At 35.5% G+C, this 23,254-nt stretch overlaps 1 protein-coding gene across 3 annotated transcripts in view; it reads left to right on the top strand.

The window, feature by feature from the left end:
• XRCC5 (X-ray repair cross complementing 5) overlaps positions 1-23,254 on the top strand; it is a 115,838-nt gene that overhangs the window by 21,655 nt on the left and 70,929 nt on the right. For 2 of the 3 annotated variants that reach the window (XM_031958085.1, XM_031958084.1), the window contains 6 exons: positions 2,368-2,506; positions 4,670-4,782; positions 9,766-9,828; positions 10,099-10,236; positions 15,138-15,228; positions 18,242-18,375. In XM_031958085.1, the coding sequence (XP_031813945.1) occupies positions 2,368-2,506; positions 4,670-4,782; positions 9,766-9,828; positions 10,099-10,236; positions 15,138-15,228; positions 18,242-18,375 (678 nt within the window). The remainder of the gene's footprint in view (positions 1-2,367; positions 2,507-4,669; positions 4,783-9,765; positions 9,829-10,098; positions 10,237-15,137; positions 15,229-18,241; positions 18,376-23,254) is intronic. The other variant, XM_031958086.1, reaches the window with a different exon arrangement.

Genomic DNA, 23,254 nt, shown 5'->3' with positions numbered 1-23,254 from the left:
AACACTTCCTTCAGGTAATTGTCTTAAGAGAGCAAAAAAGCTATTGCCATCTATGCTCGCAAGGTTATTTTCTTAAAATAATTGACAAATTAATGTGAAAAAAGAAAAGAAAGTCAGAATTTGTGCTGTTTTAAAGAGGCATGATGGATCTAGAAAATGAGAGAAGAAAATTAAAGGATGATAATGGACATAGTTGGATCAAAGGGAATTTTTTTGAAGGTGGGGGAGACATGGAAATGTTTTTGGCAGCAGAGAAAAAAAATAATAAAAATGGTAATGATAGAATATAGAGGAGAAAATTGGATAGAATTGAGATTACTTGAATGTAGAATGGTTTACCAGTGTTTAAAAATAAAGTTAGAAAAAGTAGCAAGTTTGGGGAAAAGAATAGTAAGTCTGTAGATTCATCAGGTTTTAGTCATTTCAGATTTTGAGGAAGCAAGAAAATAAGTCACATTTAAAAGAGATATTAATGTGCTGGCACATCATAAAATCAGCAAGTTGTTGATACTGTGAAATAGCCTTTCTGAATTCACCTGCTTTTCAGAAGAAAATCTCAGCTGTAATATTGTCCCAATGTAAATTTCTGTCTGTGATTATTTGGATTCTTTGAAAGAACTGTGATAATATTTAAACGTGTTTTCTGATTGGAAGAATTGTCTCAAGTCAATCATCTAGGTTGACATGTCTTTATTTGCAGTATTGATGGTTAAATTGTTCCTCCCCTTTCACATAAGTGATTCAACACAGGCCATTCTCCTAGTCTTTCTACATTCTATACTGTCCTTATAGAAATGATACTTGAGGGGCAAAGTCTGATCCATATTAATTTCCTTACAAATTTAGAATGTTTTTCGTATTTGTTCTGAGCCCTCCTCTGTCTATTCTTTTTTCTTTGGAATGTTTTGTTTGCTTTTTAAATATCCAAAGAGTGATTTCCAAAGTAAGTTTTAGAAATAGTTTTTATGTCAGTTTATTTTTAATGAATTGAGTATTTCTGAGAAACAGTGATACAGGCTTCTGTTGCAAGTTTTCCTTATTGTTTGGAAAGTGGCTGTTTTCCTTTAAGGACCCTAGACCTGGGAGTAGTTTTACCTAATGATAGTTATATTTTTAGCACCCTTGGAGAACATTGAAAAGGCAGAAGAGGTATGCTGTACCCACATAGATTGAAATTGTCAGGGCCTTTACACTGGCTTTCCCTCCTGCTTTGATTGCACATGTATCTTACTTCCTCTACCTTTTAAAATCACTCATTTTCTGCAGTACTCTGCTCAAAGGTGATTAATCTTCTACCTGAAACCTTAACTGTTTGCCCAGATTCCTTATGATCTCCTTCCTCTTATTAAGTTACCTTATATATGTTTTGTATAGCTTTATTTTTATATAAAAGTTGTCTGCCCTGATAGACTGTAAGTTCCTTAAAGACAGGAACTGTTAGATTTTTTTTTTTTTACTATATAATCCCTAGTTCAAAACTTTGACTCAAAAGAGATCCTTCATAAATACCTGTCAGTTGTTGATAAAATGAATTTTAATTGTATCTGACATTTGCTCTCAAGAGTCAATAAGTGAAATAGCAGACTTGGTCTGACCATTTTTGGAAGAGCTGCTAAAATTTTAGCCCATTATCTTTGGCTGTTTAAATTCCAGTGCTAGTTGTATGTCCCAAAAGCATAAAAAGGAAAAAGATGCCATATATACAACAAAATATTTATAGCAATTTTGTAATTGCAAAGAACTGAAACAAAGCAGATGCCCATTGATGGGGGAGGAGCTAAACACATTGTAGTACATGAGTGTAATGGAACAAGATGAATTCAAAGAAGCAAAGGAAGATTTATATGAACTGGTGGAGAGGAAAGGGAGTACAATCAGGAAACCATTATACACTAACTACAGCAGTGTTGAGAGGAAGAATAACAGTCACAACAAACCCCAGAAATTAAGTATGGTATAACTATAAGACTAGCCTTGACCTCAGAAAAGAGTTGAGAAAATGTACCTCCCTCTTTTCATGCCAGTGGGTATAGAACATTATATATTCTATAAGAATATATAATAATTATATATAAGAATATATAATAATAAGTTGCATTTGTTATTTGTTAGATGAATTTGTTAAACTACTTTTTTTTAATCCTTTGTTATAAAGGACAGCCCTTTGGGTAGGCTATATTTGGAACCATGGAATGAAAGCAAAATGCATCAGTTAAAAAGATAAAATACTAAGTGAAAACAGACAAAAATAACAGATGTTAAAGTAGTTTGTCTTGTGTTTGGGAATCAAAGAGAAGGCTCTAGACATGCTTATGAAGGTCAAAATTGCTAGTCTTCCTTCACTTCTACTTTTCTTTTGGAAATAAGGTTACTCAGGAGAAAGTGAAAAAAACTTGGACAGTTGTAGATGCTCGAACTCTAAGGAAGGAAGATTTACAAAAGGAAACTGTTTATTGCTTAAATGACGATGATGAAACTGAAGTCCAGAAAGAAGACACCATCCAAGGTACGTCTGCCTTTCCCCAGTCATGCCAAGTAGGGATCTGTCTAAAGAAGGTTTTATTCAATAGGGAGTGAGTCAGGTTAGAATTTATTTATATTATTTTTTAAAAATAATTATAACTTTTTATTGACAGTAGAATTTATATCATAAGAAGTAAATGACTTGAAATTTAACATTGCATTCTTTAATGACTTTGGGGCAGTCTGCTCCTCTGTGTTATGAGGGGGTAGAAACTTGAAATAAGAACTTAGCAGGCCATTCAGCTCCTCCCTTGCGTCTTGGACTGCATGGCTTGGAGTATATTTTGATGTTCTGTCATCTTGACTTTACATATTCAAGGAATAGATTTCATACCTGGTTTTTTTGTTTGTTTGTTTATTTTTAAATTTTGAGACCTACTAGCCAAATGCTTGGATTCATAAGTCTTTTGGCTTACATGAATATTTCTTGTGGTTTCACTTTCTGTTGAAATGTTTCCTAAATAAATTTGAGGGACAATGAAAATCGTTTACTTTGTTTTAATGTTTTATGTTTGATATGGTCCTTAAGATCATATTTATTAGTCCCTGTTTGATGTTATATATCTATCTGAATAGAGAACAACCATGACTAAGAGTCTAGATGACATGGCTAGATCCCAAACAAATGTTAAGATAGAGATGTGATTCTTAAGTATATTAGTTGTCACTCTACATTGTACAAAATTTCATATAAACAAAATTACTTAATCTGTATTCCTGGGGACCTGTAGCATTGATTTTTTTTTTTCCTTCCTCTTGCCTGGCCATAGATTAAATTTTTTGCCATTCTGCACCTGTCCATTGATGACAAATTTTTCCTGATGTGGGGTCCAGAAACAGAAAGTCCCATTACAGCTCTTTTTCTTACCTTTTTATTGCTCTCTACTGTCATATCCCTGTCTTTATACCCCAACCCTCCTAATTTCAAATGGAAAGGGTAGGTAAATCCATGTAGAAAACAAATAGGTATATATTTTTGAGGATGTTTTATACTCTTCAACATGTTGAGTACTGCATCCCCCCAAAAAAATAGTTTGCAGAGCTCTTATTTAATCTGTAAGCAGGTTAAGATTGTAAGATTTAAATTTGAATGTTTGGGTTTGTATTAAAATTAGAGATTAACTGATGACACATGGAAAAATTAGGAAAAACATTGTTCTTAGACATTAGTGTCATGAACTATACTTCCTAACTAGACTTGGGGGCAGATGGGATGTTATATTTTAGTCCTTACTTTTAATTTTAAGTTAGTAAAGACATTTCCTGGAACCAGCACCTTGCTTCTTTTCTAATTAAAAAATAATAATGACAGCAACAAGAGAGTGAGCTTTATTTATCTTTGTTTCTTATAGCTGAGCTATGTCTGCTCTTCATTTCAGCATCCAAAGCCATAAACCTCTTATTCTGGTGACTGTATTCTCTTTTCTACCAATAGTAATACACACAGATAGGAGAAGAGCATTTGCTTTCCCTGAGGGAGAGGTTATAAGAATAGAGATGCATATTTAATAAGAAACCAAGAGTCTTGTTTTTATGAAGCTCACATAAGTTAAAAAGGGGAAAAAGTAGTCTTACTCCAGCAAAGAGAGAGAGACTGACAGAAAGAGAGATGTAAATTATCATTTGAAATGTTCAAGAATAAAGGTTTTAGATTTTTCTTTCAGGTATCTGGTAGTCTTTCATATAAATTTTCTACAAGTGTCTTCTGTGATATGTGTTTTCTGGTTTGTATAAAAGTGTGTTTCTGTTATTAGATTTGCAAATCATGCTTGTCCTGTAGTCAGCTAAGGATTGTCTTTAAAATATAACTTCCTATACTGCATTTGCTGCTTTGCATTTCTTTCAGTCTGATGGTCATTAAGATAACTAATTACATTATAGAAGGTGCTACTCAAGAAAAAAAAATTACTTTTTTTTTTTTTTAAAGCAATCTACAAAATGTGTATGCTGTTTTTAGTGTGTATGTGTTTTATTTTTTTTTTTTTTTGGTCATAGGGGAAAGTAATTTGATTAAAATTCCAGAAAGCAGAATTTAGAGGCTAGCTTCAGGGTGTATATACTTTGTTAATGTATGCGTAAAGCTAATTTCGGTTTGTGAAAAATGTAGCCCCATATGCCTACCAGATGCTCTTCTCTTGTTCTCCAGGGTTCCGCTATGGGAGTGATATCGTTCCTTTCTCTAAAGTGGATGAGGAGCAAATGAAATACAAAACAGAAGGAAAATGTTTCTCTGTTTTGGGATTCTGTAGATCTTCTCAGGTGCAGTATTTTCCCCACATTTGTGTGTAAAACAAGTATAAGTTGTTTTCTTAACTACTCATTGAGAAATCATACTACCCTATCATTGATACATGGACACTTCAGTATTCCTCTAATGCCTCATTGGGGTATAGAAGTGATGCTGGATTCTTTAGCCCTGCCAGACTGCATCATAGTGCAAACCTTTTTATATGCCCAAGTGATTCATCTTGTCTTCTCCAGCAAATTTTCTCTTATGCCATTCCCACTCTCACTAATCTCCAGCTTCTCCCTTACTGATCACATATACTCATTTCAAAGGCTGGAGAATTGACTGGGGCATGAATTGTGGAATTAAACCAGCCACACTTCCCCCTCTAACATAGAGTTAATAGGATGTGAAGTTGTTCCGAGAGTAATATGGTTTTAGGCAACCTGTGTTGGTACAGAGATTGGTATTGTCGAGATAGGAGGAAGGCCCCTCATATATTTGGTGGATCCCTATATGGTGAATTTATGGGAAGATGTGGACAAGAAAAAGTATTAATTATGCTTCAGTAGGAGTTCTCTACCTGCTACCCTCATAGCGACCTGGCAGATTTACCTGTAGAATTAAAAGTCAGACACCAAAGAGATACGTGATTAACAAATTTGTTTATAGATGTAAATATCCCTTTTTTATATATTCCTATAATATACGTGAAAAAATTTAATTTAATTTAAAAATATCCAAAAGTTAGTTAAGTAAGCATTTTAGGAAAACTTGGAAGTTCTGCACATCCCCTTGTAGAGGACTGCAGATATTGGGGAACTCTGAGAAAAGTATACTTGAAACAAAGATACTTACAGCACGGTGTTAACTCAAGTATGATTGATGAGATGATGGTTCTCTAGTCCACATATATTTAATATTTAGTATGGTGATGTAATGGTTCTACAGTTGGCACATGCTCCGGATGCCGTAGTGATGTAATTGTACTAAGGTATATAAGGTCTGAGAGGACTTGAAATAAGCAGACTTGAGTGAGTGTGTGCTTGAGCTTGATCTGAGACTAGAAAGCTAGCCCCGGACATTACATCCCCTGATAGCCTTAGTATTGTTTACCTTTAGGTTACTTAGGCAAATAGCCATCGAATACATCATTACAGGTATGTTTCTTTTTTTTTTTTTTTTTAATTGAAGCTTTTTATTTACAAAGCATATGCATGGGTAATTTTCCAACATTGACCCTTGCAAAACCTTTTGTTCCAGATTTTCCCCTCTTTCCCCCTACTCCCTCCCCTAGCTGGCAGGTAGGCCAATATATGTTAAATATGTTGAAATACATGTTAGATCCAATACACACACATGCATGCACGTGTACGTACACACATCATTATCTTTTCCTGTCATCTTAGCCAATCTGAAAGGTGTGTAGTGGTATCTCAGAATTATCTTAATTTGCATTTCTTTGATCAGTAGCGGTTTGGAGCACTTTTTCATGTGGCTACAAATAGTTTCAATTTCTTCATCTGAAAATTGTCTATTCATATCCTTTGACCATTTATCAATTGGAGAATAGCTTGAACTATCACAAATTTGAGTTAGTTTTCTATATATTTTAGAAATAGGCCTTTATCAGAATCTTTGGATGTAAAACTGTTTTCCCAGTTTATTGCTTCCCTTCTAATCTTGTCTCCATTAGTTTTGTTTGTACAAAAAGTTTTTAACTAATATAATCAAAATTATCTATTTTATGATCAATAATTCTTCCCCTGCCACAAATCTGAGAAGTAAACTATCCTACGTTCTTCTAATTTGTTTATAATATAATTCTTTATGTCTAGATCATGAACCCATTTCCACCTTATCTTGGTATACAGTGTTAGGTGTGGGTCTATGCCTACTTTCTGCCATACTAATTTCCAATTTTCCCAGCAATTTTTGTCAAATAGTGAATTCTTATCCCAAAAGCTGAGGCCTTTGGGTTTGTCATATACTAGATTGTTATAGTCATTGGCTATTTTGTTCTTTGAACCTAACCTATTTCACTGATCAATTTCTCTATTTCTTAGCCAGTAGCAAATGATTTTAATGACTGCTGCTTTATAATACAGTTTTAGATCTGGTACAGCTAAGCTACCTTCATTTGCTTTTTTTTTTTTTTTTTTTTCATTAATTCCTTTGAAATTCTTGCCCTTCTGTTCTTCCAGATTGTTTTTTTTTTTTCCCCTAGGTCATTAAAATAGTTTTTTGGGAGTCTAATTGGTATAGCAATAAATAAATAGATTAGTTTAGGGAGTATTGTCATCTTTATTATATTCGCTCGACCTCTTCAAGAACACTTGATATTTTTTCATTTGGTTAGATTTGACTTTATCAAGTTATTTTAAATGGAATTTCTCTTTGTGTCTCTTGCTGTTGGATTTTGTTAGTAATGTATAAGAATGCTGATGATTTATGCGGATTTATTTTGTGTCCTGCAACTTTGCTAAAGTTGTGGATTATTTCTAATAGCTTTTTAGTTGATTCTCTGGGGTTCTCTAAGAATACCATCATATCATCTGCAAAGAGTGATGATTTGGTTTCCTCATTACCTACTCGAATTCCTTTCATCTCTTTTTCTTATTGCCAAAGCTAGCATTTCTAATACAACAGTATTATGTATTAATGAATAGTAATGATGATGGTGGGCAACCTTGTTTCACCCCTCATTTTATTAGGAATGATTCTAGTTTATCTCTGTATCTAATTTATCCCTGTTACATACATAGGTTTTAAATAGATGCTACTGACTGTTTTAAGGAAAAGTCCATATATTCCTATACTCTAGTGTTTTTAGTAGTAATGGGTGTTGGATTTTATCAAATGCTTTTTCTGTGTCTATTGAGGTAATCATATGGTTTTTGTTAATTTGGTTATTGATATAGTCAGTTATGCTAATAGTTTTCCTAATATTGAACCAGCCTACAAGTATGTTTCACTGAGGACTAAGGGCTATTTGAAATTCCTTTATCTCTTTCATTTAATAAGCATTTATTAAACACTCACTATGCAAACAACTATATACAAACAAGCTATATACATGACAAATATGAAATAATTAACAGAGAAAAGACACTATAATTAAGAGGGAAAGATTTTAGCTGGGACTTTAAGGATGCCAGAGAAGTCAAGGGAGCAGAGTTGAGAGGGGGAAAGCTTTTCAGGGATTGAGGACACCGAAAGAAAATACCATGAGTGAAGATACACAGAATGGCTTGTTTGAGGAACACCAAGGAAGCAAATATGTGGGGAGTTAGATGTAAGAAGATTGAAAAGGGGTGGGGGAAGTAGGGAGGCTAGATTATAAAGGACTTTGAATCACAGGGGATTTTTTATATGATACTGGAGGTGATAGGGTAGGGAGCTACTGGAATTTATTGAGATTGTGAGTGAGGGTAAAGAGGGGTTAGAGAGATGGCTTAACTTGGACTTCAGGAAAATCACTGGCACCTGAAGGGAAGATAGACTAGAGTGAGGAGTTATGGCAGTCAGACCAATCGGGGAAACTACTGTAATAGTCCAGGTGTGAGATGGTTACAATGTCTAGCTTATGAGAATCACCAAGTGAAGTACCCAAAGAGAAAAGAAGAGACCCCAGGAGAGAGAGTCCCAAAGATGGTGTATAGAACCTGGATGAAGGTCAGGCAGTGATCAGATAGGTAAGAAAAGAAACAGGAGAGAGTGTTGTCAGGAAAACCTAGAAAGAAGAGTCTCAGGTTGGAGAGAGGGATCAACAGTGTCACAAGCTGCAGAGAGATCAATAAGAATGAAGATTGTGAAGCCCATTGCATTTGATAATTAAAAGAGCTTTAATAACTTTGGAGAGGGCAGTTTCAGTTAAATAATGATTAGAGATCAGGAGCTGTTTCGGAAAATGTCTCCAAGTATATGATTGAAGCTGATTGCAAATAACACAACTGTGCAATGGCAATTTACTTCTTAGATTGGTGGCTTAATTCTAACCTCTCTGCAACCTACCTTTCAACAGATGGAATTCCAAAGAAGTATGAAAGAGGAGGAAAATAATATAGAAAGGAAATTGCCCTTGAAGCCAGTTCTAAAAAAACTGTGGCACTCCCTGTGATTTCTTGTGTTACATAGCTTTAGTGTATGAAGGAACAAAATGAAGGTCTTTTGTATAACGTTTATACATTTTTGCATACTTTAATTTTCATGTAGCAAATTTTAAAGCCTTTAACTGTCCATATGCCAAAAAAATGAACTTTTAATTTCTTTTTTTAAAGCAGTAACTCTTATAAACATTTTATAGTTGTGTATATTTATTTTCTTTAAATATTTTCCTTTTAGTAAACTGCTTTCAATTCCTTCATTAATTAACTGATTTTCAAATCATTGTTAGAATTTTTACTACCTAGTAAAACTTAATCCCCATACTTACCCCATACTTGAAAAACTAAAGATTTCTATTCATCATTTAAAAAAAAAAAACAAAAACAACAACTTTCACTTTGACAGTTATTAGTTTTCTGCCTTATTCCCTATTTCTCCACCCTTTCAAGAACTAAGAAAACTGTTGGCTTCTAACCATTTGACTCTAACCCTGCTATTCAAATGAAAATGATCTAAGGTTATCAACAGTTTCTTAGCCTCTTTGTAGTTTTTAACATTGTTACATTGCTTCCTCTGGATTCTTCTGCTTGTCCCTTAATCTCTCTATTCCTTGCTAGATTATCATCCATCTGACATTGTGTCATTGCCTCTCTTTCCTTTTCTGATCTCCTTTGCATTATCTCTCTTAAGTGATCTTAAGATTTATAGTTTTTTCTGTTCTAAACTCTAGCCTGCATCATAATTAAGTACCTTCTGTATGTCTTAGATTTTTTTTTTGTCTAATATTCTATTTTGTGAAAGTAATGTGAATAGAATTTCTTAGGGAGATACTCAGTGTAGTAAATGTACATAATCTCTTTCATTAGCTTTAGATAAAACTATTTTCCCCCAACTTTTTGTCCTTACAGGTACACAGAAAATTCTTTATGGGAAACCAAGTTCTAAAAGTGTTTGCTGCAAAAGACGATGAGGTGAGATAACTTTAGATCTTTGGACCATAAAAAATAAATTTCGGTGTCATTGTGTGAAAGTAGCATCTTAATTTAAAAAAAAAAAAAAAAGCTCTCAGATGACCTATGAGGCTCTGTTCAGCACCAACTCCTATGGCACTGACACAGGCCCATAGAAGGCAACATAGGTTAATTCTTAGACTATTTCCATTTGCCATTTCTTACTTTGACTCTGACATGAAAACAGGATGCAATGTGACAAACCTCCAACCTATGGCTCTCTCTTACCAGGCAGCAGCAGTTGCGCTCTCCTCCTTGATTCATGCATTGGATCAATTAGACATGGTAGCCATCGTCCGGTATGCTTATGACAGAAGATCTAATCCACAGGTTGGCGTAGCTTTTCCTTTTATCAAGCAAGCTTATGAGGTAATAGTTAATACTTGATTGATGCTATCTTTCTTGATCTCCTAAAGAGAAAAGATTTGTATAGCATACTTTAAAGTATATTTTTAAAATTTAATTGAATCAAGGAATTTAGTGACACTTCATTATGATTCCTATAATTTCTCTGTGAAAGGGGGAACACATTATATGCCTGATGGTATATTGTAAGAATTTTACAAAGATGTGTCTGAAAGTTTTCAAAAGTTTAAGATATAATAAATGAATTGTGTTTTTATAGAAGATATTCCTAATAAATATCTTCAGTTTTTTTTTTTAATTATTATAAAGAATTCCTTTTTTTTCCCCTCCCTCTCATCCCCCCATCCACTGAGGAAAAAAAATAGAAACACAAAACCCTTTGTTCAGCACAGTTCAGCAAAACAACTTTCCACATTAGGTCTGTTTGAAAAATATAATTTTTTTCCATATTGATTTATCATCATCATTAATGTATCATATGTAGTGTTCTCATAAATCTTTGGGAATTAGGGCTGATCCTTTTTACAATTGTTTTTTCTGATTCTGTTTATTTCTCTTTGTATCTGTTCATGAAAGTTTTTTAGTCTCTTGTTGAAATTTTTATCTCTCATTTCTTAAAGCATAGATTACATTCAGATACCAGAATTTGTTAAGCTAGTTCCCAATAGAGGGGCACCTTTACTTTTTTTTTTGCTATCATAAAAAGAGTTATATATATTTTTGTACATTTAGGACTTTTGCCATTTCGTTTGGTTGCTTTGGGAAATTAGCCTAGCAATGGTATTGCTAAGTTAAAGGGCATGTAGTATTTAATAAGTCTGGGGGACATGATTCCAAATTATTTTCCAGAATGGTTGGATCCATTTATAGTTCAACCACCAATGCATCAAAGTATCTGTTTTTCTACTGCCCCCTCCAACATTTGTCTTTTTTGGGGGGAACAGGGGGAGGACCATTTTCTCTAATCTTTAACAGGCATGAGGTAGAACCTCTGAATTGCTTTAATTTGCATTTCTTTTATTATTAGCATTTTGGAGCATTTTTTTGTTTTGTAACTATAGATAGCTTGACAGTTGTTGAGAACTGCCTATTCTTATCTTTAGAGAATTTAGCAATTGGAGCCTCTTATTCTTATAAATTTTGAATCAGTTCCTATATATGTTGAAAATTAGACTTTTATTAGACAAATTTCTTACAAAATTTTTTTTTCCTTGTTAACCGATTCACTGCTTTGCTGTATTGGATTTGTTTGTGCAAAAATTTTAGTTTTATGTAATCAGTAGCAATGATCTCTTCATTGCCAAGTTTTGTAGTCTCTTAGGCTTTATCCTTGCACTTGTATGCCTTTGCTTCTGTCAATCACCTTTTTTCCTTTTATATTCTTTCTAGGATTTATTTTTTATTCTACTCCCTTCCTCCTACATATCTGACCATTTTTTCTGGGGGGTTTTTGGCTACATCTTCCTCTGGGTTATACCTACTAACTGTCTCGGACTTTTTTCTCTTCTCTTTTTGTACTGTTTCCCTAAAGAGAAAAGTCTAAGAATGAGCTCCCATGGATTCAGTGATCATCTCTGTACAGGTGATTCTCAGATCCCTGACCTCTCTCTCCTGATCTTCAAGCTCATATCCTTCACTGCCTTTTGGACATCTGGCTATCTCATAGACATCTCAAATTCCTGTTGTCCAAAATTGAACTCACTGCCTTTTCTCACAGTGCCATCGTCCTTCTAGTCAGCCATGATCACAACTTGGTTGACATGTTGAATTCATTCTCATCTACCCAACATGTCCAATCTGGCCCCTTGTCTCCTGAACCACCTGCTGGGTTCTGGGGAAAGTGCAAAGTTAGTCAAGCCACAGACCCTGTCCCCATGAAGCTTCCCATCTGGTTAAGAGAAACAATAACATGCCAATAATTGTAAGAAAAAAACAAATATATAATCAGTGTGTTAGATCTGCCAAAAAAATGGGCTGTTTGAAGTGTGAATAATAACAATTATGATGGAGCAAGTATTTATGTAGCACTCACTGTATACAGCTAGGCACTGTACTGAGTGCTTTACAATTATGATCTCATTTGATCCTCACAATAACCCTGGGAAGATGGGACCATTTTAAAGAAGAGAAAATTGAAACAAACGGAGGTTAATTGAGTTGTTTTGAACTCCAGCCTTTCTGATTTCAGGCCTGGTGCATTGTACATTGGGATGCATCTTGCTGTGTGGCTCTAAAGGAATTCAGCAGCAAAATCAGAAGCGAGAAACAGGAAACTGCACAATCACAGGCACCTCTATATGAGGACAGAACCTGTTTTACTCTTCTCCCACTTTATCCTTTTCCTCCTAACTCATGATTTACACCTAACGTGAATACTTCACTGCCATTCTTTTAGTTCCCTGATTGCCTCTAATAAGCTAACCTAGGAGTTTGAAAACACTAATGAATTTTCCCAAAGTGAGCTGTTAATTAGTAGATAGTTGTTTCAGATTTTTGTGTATTTATAGAGCGCTTTTTATTGGTAGAACTTGAATTGCTTTATGTTCTGAATCTTTCTCTTTGAGTTCCCAAGTGGACTTGCAGTCCTTGCATTTGCAGTAAATAAATTAGCCTCTCTGCTCAGTCTCAGAATGGAGGTCTAGCAGGAGTTCCCTCTTCTCAGAACTTATCAGTATCATCCATTATTTCCTGATCTTCCTCTCTGATAAACATCCTTACTTCTCAGTAAAATTAATTCCTCCATCTGTTCATCCTAATCCCTTGATCCCAACCTTTACCATCCTATCCAGGTCTCTCCTCCCTGGCCCCCCCCCCCCCCCCCCCCACACACACACACAATGTCATTTACTCTCAATCATCTTCATTTTGTTCTCCTCTTGGCTTTTTCCTGCCTTCTGACAAACTTAAGTTTCTTCAGTTCTTTAAAGAAAAAAAAGTGCCTTCCTTCCCTGGTTCTTATACACTTTACAGACAGGATGAATTGAGGGTAGGCTCATGGGGAAGGTACTCAGATTAGGAGGCTTTTTGCACAAGATAAGACTTTAGTGGAAGTTTGGGAAGCCAGGAGGTTAAGATGAGTAGAGGAAAGGTCATGGCAGACCCCAGTGAAAATACAGGAAATGGGGAGGTGGGCCTAATGGCAAAGAGTCCAGGGTTACTGATTCCAGAACACATGGAGAGGAATAGAGTACAGGTGAACCAGAAATTTAGGAGGGGAGGGGCCAAGTTATTAAAGGCTTTAAAAAGCAATTAGAGGATTTTATATTTGATGCTGGAGGTAAAAAGTAACTACTGAATGAATAGGAGGGTGGCCTGGTCAGACTTGTGCTGAAGGAAGATCGATTTCACAGCTAAGTTAAAGATGGAGCAAAGATTTTTGTTTTTCTTTCCGGGTTATTTTTACCTTCTGAATCCAATTCTTCCTGTACAACAAGAGAACTGTTTGGATCTGCACACTTATATTGTATCTAGGATATACTATGACATATTCAACATATGTAGGACTGCTTGCCATCTGGGGGAGAGGGTGGTGAGAGGGAGGGGAAAAGTAGGAACAGAAGTGAGTGCAAGGGATAATGTTGTAAAAAATTACCCAGACATGGGTTCTGTCAATAAAAAGTTATAATTATTTAAAAAATAAAAAGATGGAGCAAATTAGGGAAAGGGAGCAAGCAAAAAATAAGCATTTATTAATTGCTTACTATGTACCAGGCTAAGAGCTTTTCAGATATTTGATCCTCACAATTATTATGTGAGGAAAATTCTGTTGTTACCCAATTTACAGTTGAAGAAACTGGTGCAAATACATCTCACAGCTGGTGAGTGCCTAAGCCAGATTCAGTGCCAAAAATCAGTGAGCAGGGTGCCTCAGTAGTCTTCCTGATACCACTCTGATCATCATTCTCCTAGTCTCCTAATGGCTTTTTGTTACCAGTCGAGGAAATGTCTTGGCATTTAGAGTGCATACAGTCTTATTGTAGCCTCTCACCCTCCCCTTGATAATCTATGCCTGCCCTTTGCCTCCTCCCCATCCCCATCTGCCATCCACTTCCTGACTCCTTTTTGGCATCATAGCCTGTCTGGCACAGATTCCCCTTCTTTTCTTCCTCCAAAACTCCACCTTTCTTTGGTCTTTTGGATCAGGATTTTAAGAAGTGTTTTCTTGATGCCTTTTGTCATAGTCATCTCTCTCTTCCCTTCCTCCCCACTAATCCCTCATTTTTTGACACTCAGTTGTTACCTCTCCCATGAACACAAGCCATCAGTTATTTTCCCGAAGCAGAACCCGTGTCAGGTTTAGTTGTGTGTCCTCAACACCTAGCACAGTGCTTTCTCCATAATAGAAGTTCATTCATATTTATTGAGTTTAGTATTAAGTTCTTAAAGGGGCAGGTAATATTTCACTTTAAAATATGAATGATGACCAACCGGCAAGAATGAAGTATGTATTACATTATTATTTTAAAATTCTGTTTGCTAAAGTACCTTCATGTTGAAATGTTACCCAGGCTGCCTTACATTTCATGGAAGTGACACTTTGCTGTCCTCAAGAGAGTCTCTCTTGACTGTTGGAAGGTCATAGTGTCCAGAAATTGAGAACTTACTTTACTGATTCAAGTATGTTGAGAGAGTCCCTATGTCATGTTTTTGAAGTTTTTTTCCTGGTATTTTCTGGGCATCATTTTTTTTTTAGAAATTAATTTATTCAAAATCCAGTAGTCCCCAAACTGTATTTGTACAAGGTTATTAGCAGGAATAAAACACGTTGCTTGGCATGTCCCATATGTATAGCAGCCTGATTTGCTATATGTCTGTGTGTTGTAATGCTTTTATAGGCAAAGGATTAGTCAGCTTTTCCCCCAATTCATTTGCTTCTTTTCTCATCCCTTTTCTTTCTGTTATAGTGCTTAGTATATATACAGTTGCCCTACATGGAAGACTTAAGACAATACCTGTTTTCCTCCTTGAGAATCAATAAGAAGTGTATTCCCACAGGTGAGTGAGTTTCTCTTTTCTTTCACAAAATAACTAAATTCTAGATGTTCTCAAGGAAATCTTATGTTTCTGATAAGTTTCTGTTTGGAACCAGATGGTCTAGAAATTTGACAGAATATTTTGTCTTCATATACCAAGATGATGGTGTTAATTTTTTTCCAGTATTACAAGAAAATTACAGTCTTTTGAACTATTTTTCTAGTATTGGAAATAACTTTGCATTGAGTTGTTTACTTTTTCACCTAATTCTTTTTGTCAGTTGCATATATTTAGGAAGCAGCTAGCAAAATTTAGAGTTAGGATCTTTGACTATGGAATAGTGTTGGTTCATTTCTTTTGGGAATAACTGATTGACTGATAGTTTCTTTTCTTTTCTTTTTTTTTTTTTTTTAAATTTAATAGCCTTTTATTTACAGGTTATATGCATGGGTAACTTTACAGCATTAACAATTGCCAAACCTCTTGTTCCAATTTTTTACCTCTTACCCCCTCACCCCCTCCCCTAGATGGCAGGATGACCAGTAGATGTTAAATACATTAAAATATAAATTAGATACACAATAAGTATACATGACCGAAATGTTATTTTGCTGTACCAAAAGAATCAGACTTTGAAATATTGTACAATTAGCTTGTGAAGGAAATCAAAAATGCAGGTGTGCATAAATATAGGGATTGGGAATTCAATGTAATGGTTTTTAGTCATCTCCCAGAGTTCTTTCTCTGGGCGTAGCTGGTTCAGTTCATTACTGCTCCATTGGAAATGATTTGGTTGATCTCGTTGCTGAGGATGGCCAGGTCCATCAGAACTGGTCATCATATAGTATTGTTGTTGAAGTATATAATGATCTCCTGGTCCTGCTCATTTCACTCAGCAGACTGATAGTTTTAAGCTAATGCCTTTGATCTGGTTTTTGGGCTTATTGCTTTAAACTCAGAGATCAAGAATCACACAGGTCTCTAGACCTCTGGAGGGAGATTTCTTAGGTCCTGGTGGAAGCATGGTAGCAGGCAGCTAAGTGGGGGTTAGTGGGTGGAAGGCCAGACCTGGAGTAAGGAAGAACTTAGTCCACATCTGGTCTCAGCCACTTACTAGTTAGGTGAGCCTGAGCAAGCTCCTTAACTTCTGTTTGCATCTATAAAAATGGGGATAATCATGTTGCCTGCCTCCCAGGATTGCTGGAGGATCTCCTGGGATTATAATTGTCAAATGCTTACAACACATGTATCTGCAGCCCTGCAGATAGACATCAATCAGCTGTGGTGATGATGCAGGTGTCTGTGCATGAAACTGCCACTGTGGAATAACAGGCCTCTGTATTATTGCATTCCTTCTTTGGCTCTTCATAATGACAGACTTTTATAGGCTTTGAACTCCTTCCTTTTTAAAAGGAAAAAGCAGCTGATGGCCCAGTGAGAAGAGCACCCAGGCTGGAGTCCTGAGAGACCTGAGTAATCTCAGACCATCACTAGCTGTGTCTCTGGGCAAGTTACTTAATCCTGTTTGCCTCAGTTTCTTCATCTGTGAATGAGGATAACGATAGCACCTAATTTACAAAGTTGTGAAGATCAAATGGAGCTGCATTTATGAATAATGCTTATTCTATTATTATTATTATTATGCTTAGTATAGTGCCTAACACATAATAGGGGCTATATAAATGCTTATTCCCTTCCTTTCCCTAAAAAGAGAACTTCGTAGAGGGCCAGATCCCTTTTGATGTCCCAGGATATAAAGCATCCAAGGTCATTTGTCCTGTGATTTGACTTCTTTTTTGTCTCTCCCCTCTATGAAAACTGATTATTAAAGCCACTTAGTATTTACTAAGAATGACTAAGTATGAATAAAGTATCTAGCAGGGTGACAGGACTTTATTGTAAAAGAAATGAGAGAAAGTAAAAGGAATGTTTTTTTTTTTTTTTTTTTTAATAGAAAGATTTGCTTAAAACCAAGTATTCTCTATCCCTGAGCCCCAAGGCATGGTGGTAGTGCTATCACTTAAAACATTAAGCATTAGCCTGCTCTAAAAAGTCATTATAGACCAGAAGAACAGCCCAGACATATTATAAAAGGGGTCTGGACATGGTGGGACAAGTTTGTAATCCCTTGATTGAGCCTGAAGGATACATTGAGTTCAGGTGTTCAAACTAAAGTCAGGATCCCCTGTTAAATTTGTCATCAATATGGTGAGCTTTTTCACTACTGGGTTATCTGATAAGGGAGGAAACTGACCAAGCTCAGCTAATGGAGCAGGTCTAAGCTTATATGCTTGTCCTGATGGGATCAGGTCAATGAGTTTTCTAGCCTGGGGAATTAGGGGAAATTCAGTCTCAGATAGATAAAGGAGGAAAGGAGAAGGAAAAAAAGACTGCAAAAATGCTTCTTGTTAAATAAGTAGATATTTAACTCCATTTTACAGTAGATATACCAAGAAAAGTTGAGAAACAGGAGCATAAAATAATTTACAGTATCTCTTTACTCTTTTATACTTTCTTTTTAGTGACTGGTAACTCAGAACCACTGTTTCGACCCCAGACCAAACAAAGCTGAGAATAACTTGCATATGTTATAAATAACATAACAGTTTAACCAGAAGTATTTTTATTTTGAAACTTTTTGTACATTTTGCTTTTGAATAATCCATTTTGAAGGGAAAAGCCCAAAAGATTAGTAGTAATTAATCAATAGGTATTTATTAATAAACACCTTCTCTAGGTAAGATGATGTGGGTAGGTGCTGGGTTTTGATAAAATTTATAAAAGACTTATCACATCACTAGGACATTTGTAAATAAACTTTTCCTTCTCTAACTCATTGAAGACTCTGACTTATGAATTGTTTTCTTTCCAGAGTTGCATTCTATCTGAATGTGTACTACTAACTACTAAAATAAAAACTCTATCTTAGGATGTGCTATGACATTAGTATTATAAGAAGAGAACAAAAAAAGAATTAGTGAACCAAAACAGGGAACAATTTTTTTTTACTGTATCGTTTTGTGCTTCATTTTAGAGGCTCAGCTTTCTGCAGTCGATGCTTTGATTGACTCCATGAGCTTGGTTAACAGAGATGATGATGAGGATACCCTTGAAGACTTATTTCAAACCTCTAAAATTCCAAATCCCCAGTTTCAGAGGTTGTTTCAGGTGAGAGATGGATAACTCACAGCCTTGATTTTTTTATTTCTGTAATGAAGACTGTACCACCTGCTCTGCTCACTTTGCAGGGCTTTTTAAAATCACTTATCTAGAGCTGAGGAAATGTCTATCTGTGCCAGGTACTACACTAAGCACTGGAGATATGGAGACAAACAGAAAATGGTCCTTGTCCCCAAAGAACTCATATTCCGTGGGAGATAACCTGAGAGTATGTATGTGTGTGGGTAGAGACTAGACCTGTGATTTCTTTGGCAGTAAGGAAATTCTCCTGATTAATGTACTTCAGCACCTTCTCTACAATTTCTAGTCTTAGTAAATTGCCTAGAGCACTGATAGATTAAGTGACTTTTTATGTAAGTATATACAGAATAAATACAAGGCAGAGATTGGGAGGGATGAACTAGCAGCTGGAGAAGATCAGGAAAAGCTTTGTGGAGGAGCCAGTGCTGGAGTTGGGTTTGAAGTAGACAAAGGATTCGGAGATGCGGGTACCTCTGCAGGAGGATTTGGGACATTGCATCAGCGGGGGAAAAGCCCAGAGATATCGGAGGGAATGTTTTGTGGTGAGAAGTAGGGTGCTGTCTGGCCAGACTTCAGAAACATCTGCCATGGATTGTAGGAGGGTGAAGAGCAAGGCTGGGAAGGCGGGCATGAGCCGTGTTGGGAAGGACTTAGAGTGACAGTTATGAGGCTCTATTTGATCCTAAGGGTGTCAGGAAGCCGTCAGGAAACGACTGGAATTTATTGTAATTAGTTAACAGTAATATGATCAGACCCTCTCTCAGGAAAATCACCTTGGTAACTATATGGAGGTTGGACTAAGGCAGGGAATGATTAGAAGGTTTTTGTTATAGTCCAAGGGCAGAGTGACAGCCATGGAAATGAAGAGATGGAGCAAAACAAATGGGCAGCTGAGCAGATACGGGGTGAGGGAAAGAGAGGCGCTGATGACCTCAAGATTGGTCATCTGAGTGTTGTGTGTGGTTGTGGTGGTTGTTGGTCTTTTGTTTTCCAAGAGGACCAGGATATCAGGGAGGTGACGCCATGACATGCAAGTGAAATGGATTGAAGTGAGGGAGACTGGGCAGTAGCACTTGCCTCACTTTCCCCTTCAGAGCCATTGGGTTCAGTGGCCAGACAGAGATCAGGATGTCTGGAGATTGCCCTGGATGTAATGGGAGTCCTTGGACTTTTTGAGCTAAGGTCTTTAACAGTGACTGGAAAGATGGTACCTCTGACAGAAATTAGGAAGAAAGAAAACTTAGAGAAGAGCCAAAGCAAGGAAAAAAAAAGTGGGCAAGCCTTTTCTCCTAAATACGTTTAAGAAAAAAGTTTATTCCTTTTATACCTGCAGTCTCTTGGCTTTTTTCTTGGCATTTTTATGTGAATGATGTGGTTCCCTTCTACATTCAAAGAAAAGAAAAAAATTTAGTGAAATGTAATACAGTAATATCTCTTAACAAAGATGTTTTCCAGTAACACTTTTTTGTTAGAAATTTCTTAATTGAAAGTGGAAATTCAATAAATATTTCAATTTAATTTAACAGTACCTGTTATAAGCAAGGCTCTGTCTCTGTCTCTCTCTTGCTCTTTTTTGGCAATGTAAATAGTATGGAAATGTTTTGTATGATTTCACATGTATAATTGACATATTGCTTGCCTTCTTTGTAGGTGAGAGAAGAATGGGAGAAAGGGAGAGAATTTGGACCTTAACACAAAAAAGGAACACTAAAAATAAGTAATGAATTTTTTTTTAAAAGAGTTCCTTTAAATCCCCCTAAAATGACCATATTGGATATACTTTGAGAGCCACATTATATTCTAGGGTGCCTATTCTTCTTGTCTCCCCAAATCTCAATGGTTGTTTATTGATAAATATAAAATTTTGCTTAAAGAATGGAAAGCCATTCTATAATTATAGATTAAAAAGATAATTAGGCCTGGTTAAGGTAACACTTTAACACAAGAATTTTTAGTCTCCAACCTACAAATTAAAAAAAAAAAATTTTAACTAATTTAATGTAATTTGTTTCCTTTGTAATCATATATATTTTGTTTTAGCATTTAAGATATTTTTCTTGATAAGAGACAGACCCAAAGTAGTAGAGAAAAGGCAGGGATTTGCCTAAAATTTGCCTGATAACTTTAAATCGCACCTCAGCACAAATTCTGGAGTAGCAGAATCTACAAAAAGATAGAGGGAAACAAATTTTTTAGCCCAAGGCAACTTAGAAGTACTGCATGAAAGTCTGTCTTGCTTGAGTAAAAGGGGAGCTAACACCAGCCAGTCCCAACACAGGTCAGCACCAAGACCTTCCACAACCCTGTTGAAGCAGACCAGTTGCCAGGCCTCTGGCAAAAGAAACTTGGAAACAGCGCCCTCAGACTAGGAGCAGAACTCTCCTTAGAAGTCAAGAAATATGCTGGAAAGTATACAAAAAACAACAACTAAAAACCCTGACATAGAAAGCTACTGTGCAAACAGGGAAGATTAAAACAAAACCTTGGAATAAGAAAATAATGTCAAAATGCCCAGTTGTGGGGCAGCTAGGTGGCACAGTGGATAGAGCACCAGCCCTGAAATCAGGAGGACCTGAGTTCAAATATGGCCTCAGACACTTAACACTTCCTAGCTATGTGACCCTGGGCAAGTCACATAATCCAAATTGCCTCAGCATTAAAAAAAAAAAAAAAAAAAAAAAAAAAAAGTGCCTAGTTGCAAAGCCTCAAAAATAAATGTGAATTTTTGTCAGGTCCAAAAAGTACTCCTGAGGAGTTGAGAAAGATTAAAATCATACAAGAGAAGCAGAAGAAAAATTGGAAAAAGATTCAGTTACACAAGATAATCATGGGAAAGGAATTGATAGTTTGGTTAAGGAAGAAAAAAAAAAAGGAAAAAGATATACAAAAATTCATTGAAGAAAAGAACTCCTTGACAAGTAGAATTGATCAAATAGAAAAGGAGTTACAAAAGCTAACTGAAGAAAATAATTCCTTAAAAATTAGAATTGGGCAATTGAAAGTTAATGGCTTCATAAAACATTAAGAAACAATAAAACAAAATCAAAAGAATGAAAATAGTAGAATAAAATGTGAAATATCTCATTGGAAAAACAACTGGCATGGAAAATAGATCCAAGGGAGATAATTGAAGAATTATTGGATTACTTGAAAACCATGTTCAAAAAGAGAACCTGGATGATATCTTTCAAGAAATCATTAAAGAAAACTACCCTGATGACCTATTACCAAAGGATAAGATAGAAACTGAAAGAATTCACTGATCTCTTGGAAAAAGATCCCAAACTGAAAATTCCCAAGAATATTATAACCAAATTTCAGAACTCCGAAACCAAGATGAAATACTGAAAGCAGCCAGAAAGAAACAATTCAGATATTAAGGAGCCACAGTGAATATTCCACAGGATGTAGCATTAAGGGAGTAGAGGGCTTACAATACAATATTCCAGAAGACAAAAGAGCTTAGATTACAGCTAACATTCATTCAGCAAAACAGCATAATCTTTCAGGGGAAAAAAATAGATATTCAATGAAGAAGAGAATTTTCAAGCATTCCATTTCAAGTGTTCTTTATTTTCTTTTACAACATGATTGATGATGGTAATATGTTTTCAATGATTGAACATGAATAACATATCCATTTGTTTAACATCTCAGGGAGTAGGGAGGTGAGGAAGCAAGGGAGAAAATTTGGAATTCAAAATTTTAAAAGTTTAAAAAATTATCTTTACATATAATTGGAGGAGGGGGAATTACATATATATATATGTTTATATACACACACACATACCATATTTGAAAAGACATCTCTAGGGTCCACACTGTCAGGAGAATCCATGATAGGAGAACCCCTTTCCTTCCATATAGAGAAGAGCTGTGATATCATTTTTATGAAAAAAGATTCCCTATGGTAAAGCTGATTGACACCTTCCTTGCAAGTTATGATTAGTAATTTAACAAGCATTAATTTAAGACTGGGGATACAAAAAAAGACAAGAGTCTAAGTGAGTAGCCTAGGGTACTAGTAGGTTAGGTGACTTGCCAGTCAGAGCCCAGGCAAGACTCAAAGCACAGCACCTATAAGTGTAAGTGCTTAGTCAATGTTTGTTGATTTGACCTGAATTCATATTCTTTATTAACTCAAATAGGAAGAAAAATGCTACTATTTTTTTCTTCTTTCACTTTTCTTCATTTTGATGAATTATCTACACTACATATTGACCTGCTTTGAAGGGTAGCTTTCATTATCTGACATTCTTACTGGGAGAAGGAATTGAAGTCTGGATTCATTTTGGAGTAGTGCTTTTAATTAAAATGATGAATTATATGTAGGGAAAAATGAAATGGGTTGCATTCTCTGACATAAAAAGAATTCTTAAACAAAACAGCACTTGCTGTACTGCATTATTCCAGTATTCAATCAAGTACAAATAAATGAATGGGATTTATTTTATTTTATTTTATTTTATTTTTTTGGCTAATGAAGAGTGACAGAAAAGGACATAGGAGTTTTACTGATAATGAATGGAAAAGATAGGTCATTAAGATGAGGAAAAGTTTCAGAAAGAAGAAGCAGAGGGAAATGGGAAAAACCCTGCAATTTTGACAATAAAGAATACTGTTTATCTTGGTAGGAATAGAGGCTATACAGTTAATTATTTTTAATGCATAATAACTTTTCATGATTTTAAAAATATAATTAAACAAATGTTTTCAAATGAGGTAGTCTATCTAAAACGTCCTGCAAAGCTATTTTATTATTATTGTAAAGGAGCTTAATGTTCAGGGGATATGTTATTTGAGGTCTCATTGTTTTTAGAAATTCCACTTGGCTAGGGATAGGGTG

The sequence above is a fragment of the Sarcophilus harrisii genome, chromosome 3 (genome assembly GCF_902635505.1).
Source record: "Sarcophilus harrisii chromosome 3, mSarHar1.11, whole genome shotgun sequence".
NCBI classification, from domain to species: domain Eukaryota; kingdom Metazoa; phylum Chordata; class Mammalia; order Dasyuromorphia; family Dasyuridae; genus Sarcophilus; species Sarcophilus harrisii.
Note: the sequence above shows the minus strand (reverse complement) of the source record. Positions and strands in the feature narration are given on the sequence as shown.